Below are 4,846 nucleotides of genomic sequence, written 5' to 3'. Positions count from 1 at the left end.
TAACACGGGGTGTCACACCACCACAATCGAATACAGACGTTTTGTTGGAAAAATTGATTAAAGGTCAGTTAGAGATGACAGAAAGGATGGATAAAATGGAAGCTCGCCAAAATCTGGTTGAAAGGCAATTAGCAAATCAACCTTCTATATCAAGTACTAAAGTCACAGGGAAGTTGCCAGCTATGCCTGAAAATCCAAGGGAGCATGTAAATGCAATTGTTACAAGGAGTGGCAAAATACTTGAAGAGCCACCCCTTCCAATCAAAGCATCAATTCCTAAAAAGACAGTTGAGGAGAAGATTGAAGAGATACTTGGTGGTATAGAAGATGAGCCAATTGCTGTCCAAAATAATCCACAAGTTCAAAAGGAAGTAGAGAAACCTGTGAGAAGGTATGTACCCCCTTTGCCTTTTCCTCAAAATCGTGAAACAACAAAAGAAAGTAGGTGGAAAAAGTTTTTGGAGATTGTTGAGAGTTTGAAAGTTTCAGTTCCCTTACTTGATTTGCTTTCACAAGTTCCCTCTTATGGAAAATTTTTGAAAGAGATTCTAGCTAAGAAAAAGAAATATGGGGAACGAGAGATGGTAGTTGTGGCTCAAGAGTATCAAGCGTTGACCCCGGGAATTGGGAGGAATATACCTAAGCATAGAGATCCGGGGAAGTTCACAATTCCTTGTGTGATTGGAGCTGAGGCCGACCTTTAAAGGGATCCCTTTGTGATTTAGGAGCTAGTGTGAGTGTTATGCCTCTTACTCTTTGTCAAGAGTTAGGGTTGGGAGAACCAAAACCAATCCAATTCACCTTAGAAATGGCGGATAGATCCATCGTAAAGCCTATTGGAATTCTTGAAGATGTCCCAGTCCGTGTGGACAAGTATTTTGTGCCTTGTGATTTTATTGTGATAGATGTCCGAAGGAACCTAGACGTTCCACTCATTTTGGGGAGACCCTTCCTAGCCACTATTGGAGCAATGATTGATGCAAGGAAAGGGTCCATGATTTTTGACTTTGGGGAGGAAAAGGTGGAATTTAATGTTCTTGATGAGCCAAAAATCATTGAATGCAAGTCAATCTTGCACATCGATCCTACTCTCAAGGTGACACATGATGAGTATTTGCATTTGAAGAGTCTATGGGGTGATGAGATCAAACTCGCGGATCAACCAGGATGAGCACTCCATAACCAGGTTAGGTCGAGCTAGCGACGTTAAACTTAGCGCTTCATGGGAGGCACCCCATGTTATCTTTTATGTCTTTCATATTTATTGCTTTCTAGTTTAATTTTATTGCTTTCTAGATTCATTTTATTTAGTTTTATTGCTTTCTAGTTCGGGGTTATTTTATTGCTTTTTAGTTTTCTCTTTTCTCTTGTTCTACTTTTCTTTTGCATCAGGGATGATGCAAAGTTTTAAGCGTGAGGGGGAGGAATCATTAATTTGGGGATATTTCTAAATTTTTAAAATTTTTGCTTTTGCTTGGATGACTCATATGCTATTTTTGGTGAATAAGCTACTTGTCTTAGCATGCAGTTACAATTATTCTCTCTTGTTGGTTTGTGGTTTGTTTTAGTGGTGCTTGCTGCATCTCAATTTGTGATGGATGATTTGAGGTGTAACACATATTTGATCTATTCCCTTGCCAATAGCTTTGTTAACCACTTAATAATTGGATTAATTCTTGATCTTGTGTTTTGCATTGCTAGTGAAGACTTATGTGAGATTCCGGTCATGGGTGTTTTGCTAGAACTTGCCTCATTACTCCCTAAGTGATGTCTAAGTTTTGCATGTTTTGAAGTGATTTAGGCCATTTTTTGTTTAGCCATAGCCTTTAAACCTGTCCCTATATATATTTTTATCCTTCGTTTCCCCATTGTGCCTTTTGTTTGTTCAAATAAGTGCTAAGCACTTATCCCCTCTTTGTGATTGTTTTTCTTTGATTTACCCCATTATTATAACCCTTAGCCCGTGGCCAAATATTTCCCTTCCACCCTTGAGAGAATGAAACTTTTATCTTTATCTTTTCGGTAAGAAGAGTTTTATGGAGTTGTGCTACGAAAAAAAAAAGCAGCTAGTGTTACAAATGTTCAAGTGTGGGGGTCATGAAAGTTTGGATTAAAATTATCTTGCTGTATCCAAAAGAAGTCCAAAGACAAAGAAAAGAATGAAAAGAAAAAAAAAAAAGAGATTGAAAGTTTTTGAGTTTGGATCCCCACTTTACCAAAGAGTTGCTAAGTTCTTAAAAGAAATTTGCTCCTTGGAATTATGATTATCTCATCTCTTCCAAATTTTGAAAAGTTTAGATAAATTGTGACATTCTCTCTTTTTGATTAATTTTCCATACCACTTCTTTGTTAGCCATCACCCGTAGCCCCGTTACAAGCTTAACAAAGTCCTATTTGATCTTAGCATGCATTCTTAGATTTGATCTAGGGGAGTATGAAAGGTAAGCCTATGGGGTCTCATTCATGAGCCGTGTCTTGCATAATCTCAACTGAGTACTTGTACACAATTGATCCTCACACACTTTAAATTCTTGGTGCTTGGTTATTGGCTTGGAAATGGGTCTCCTATGTGCCAAACTAATTTGATTCTTGAAGCTTGTTGTTTTGTAGCAAGTGGGTTGGTGGTTTGAAAGGTTGTGCAAGAGAGAGCATGAGTAATTTGTATGTTTTGACTTGTGATTTTATTCCTTGGTTTTGCTTGAGGACAAGCAAAGGCTTAAGTGTGAGGGGGTGATGTTATCATATCTTTGCTTGTTTTTATAGTTATTTTGAATCATCTCGGTAATTAAGTTCTTTAATTTTACTTATTTAATACATGTTTTCCTTGCTCATATCATTTAATTATGGTTCACACTTGTTTTGAATGTTTTACGGTGTTTGTTAGTGTTTTTGAATCATTTTAGGTCAAAGATATGAGCAAGGGGAGTTCAAGGATGAGTTTGGAGCAATTTTGGACGAGTTCGGGGCCCAGTAAACTCGACGCGTCGAGCCAAGGGCTCGACGCGTCGAAAATTTCCAGTAGCATCACAAAACTGAGCCAAAGAGGCTCGACGCGTCGAGCCTTAATTCGACGCGTCGAGAAGGACGCACGCTAATTACGAAGATTCAAACTATGCGAATAAATTAAAGGCGCTGAATTAAAGAATGGGGCGTTGACTTCCATGCAACCTAATACAACATTTATATTCCTAAGGTGGCGCAAGTCTCAAAGTTACAAGATTTCATTCTTTAAAATAATTTGGTAACATGTTTCCTAATTAAAATGGCGACAATTTCTAAATTAAATCATTTGAGTCCAATTTTGTACAAGATTCCTATTTCATCTCAACTTTGTACCCACTATAAAATCCCCCCTTCCTCAACCCTAATAACAGACCGAGAGATTTTTAGAGTTCTTTGTAGACAAGAAAGAGAGAAATCAAGAGGCTCAAGTCGTCTTTGGAAGCAAGGAGGAAGCCAGGGAGATTTGGGAGAATCGCTGGGTTAATTCTTGTACTCTTCTGATGATTTGTAATCCTTTATTCATATTTGCTATGTATAATTTAGCCATGCTCGGCTAAATTCCTTAGGGATTTTTGGGTGAATTTGTTTATGAACCTATGTGCCTAGTTCGTTAATTTCTTAATATATTTATGTTTGGTTTTATGATTTGTGTTGCAATCTTGTTTTAATATGTTGTTGTTGGTGGTTAAAGGCCTAAATTACTAGCTTCACAGTCATGTTTGTGTCACCAATGGGAGTTGGGGCATAAATTAGGGCACACACGATTGCACCTAATGGTTGGTCCTTGGGAAAGGGGAACTAATTAGGGGAAGTTTATTCTAGATTATTGCTCATCGGGAGATGGTAGTAATTAGGAATAATTGAATGCTGATCTTTGATCTTATTGGGTGTTTAAGCCATGGGAGTGGAAATTCACTAGGAATAGAGATTACGGGAGTAATTCGATTCCACTTTGCATTCCCACACAAATCTTAATTCCAAACCAAATATTACAAACGTTAATTGGCACTAGGTGATTAAATATTGTGATCCCAAGAATCCTATTTTGCTCTATTGTCTACAAAACCTTGCTACTTATTTTATTCTGCTCGTTATTTTATGCAATCAATCAACCTTCAAGTTTTGTTCGGACTAGTTTCATATGAGTAACCTAGTAGCTAGTGATTAGTACACCACCTCTCTGTGGTTCGACAACCCGAATACTCCGGGTATTATTTGTTTGCCCCAAATTACAGCAATCACCTTCCGTACTGCCCCCCCTCCTCCCTCCCTCGCTGCCCCCCACTGCCCGTCCCCCTTCCCTCCAAACTGCCCACCTCGTCACTCACCATTCTACCACCTTCTCCATCCAGTAACTCCTCACGCCAACAAACCCCACCGCCCTTATCCCCTCCCCCTTTCTCACGCTGTATGTTATCCATGTGGAATACATTGGTATTCCCAATTTGCCTCCCAACCAAACTCCCTCCACCGACTCGCCGCATCCCCTTCCCCCCTTCTCCCATTCGACGCAAAACAGCCCCATCCGACAGCCCTCCGCCGGACCGTTCATCCAAAGCTCCGTTCGTCTCCTCCTCACGCCTAATCAAATCGTCATCCATAGCAACGTCTCCGGCCATCGTCCGGACAGAAAGAACCGATCACCGTTGAAAACCTAGGAAAACCCTAGTAGAAAATGCAAAAACCCTAGAGAAAATCTAGAGAGAGAATTTTCCAAATTTGGTAACATAATTATTAGCTTATCAGTCAATTTTGGTTTATTTGACCATGCACTATTAACTGTTAGATTTGGTTAAACAATCCAAATGAGTGTTTGATTAATTAGCTTTTTGTAACAACTCCA

The 4,846-nt window shown here is 39.2% G+C and overlaps 1 protein-coding gene across 1 annotated transcript; it reads right to left on the bottom strand.

Moving 5' to 3' along the window:
• Window positions 1-4,241: 4,241 nt before the first annotated feature.
• LOC109179375 (acanthoscurrin-1-like) lies at window positions 4,242-4,622 on the bottom strand. Its single transcript, XM_019328871.1, has one exon. It carries the CDS (start codon window positions 4,620-4,622, stop codon window positions 4,242-4,244), a length of 381 nt encoding a protein of 126 aa, XP_019184416.1.
• Between the last annotated feature and the right edge of the window lie 224 nt (window positions 4,623-4,846).

The sequence above is a fragment of the Ipomoea nil genome, unplaced genomic scaffold (assembly GCF_001879475.1).
Source record: "Ipomoea nil cultivar Tokyo-kokei standard unplaced genomic scaffold, Asagao_1.1 scaffold0900, whole genome shotgun sequence".
NCBI lineage: Eukaryota > Viridiplantae > Streptophyta > Magnoliopsida > Solanales > Convolvulaceae > Ipomoea > Ipomoea nil.
This window is presented reverse-complemented; position numbering and strand designations above follow the sequence as displayed.

What these genes read in the sequence shown, in the direction of transcription:
- LOC109179375 (XM_019328871.1), bottom strand. Translation starts at nt 4,622, where the DNA reads ATGGCCGGAGACGTTGCTATGGATGACGATTTGATTAGGCGTGAGGAG.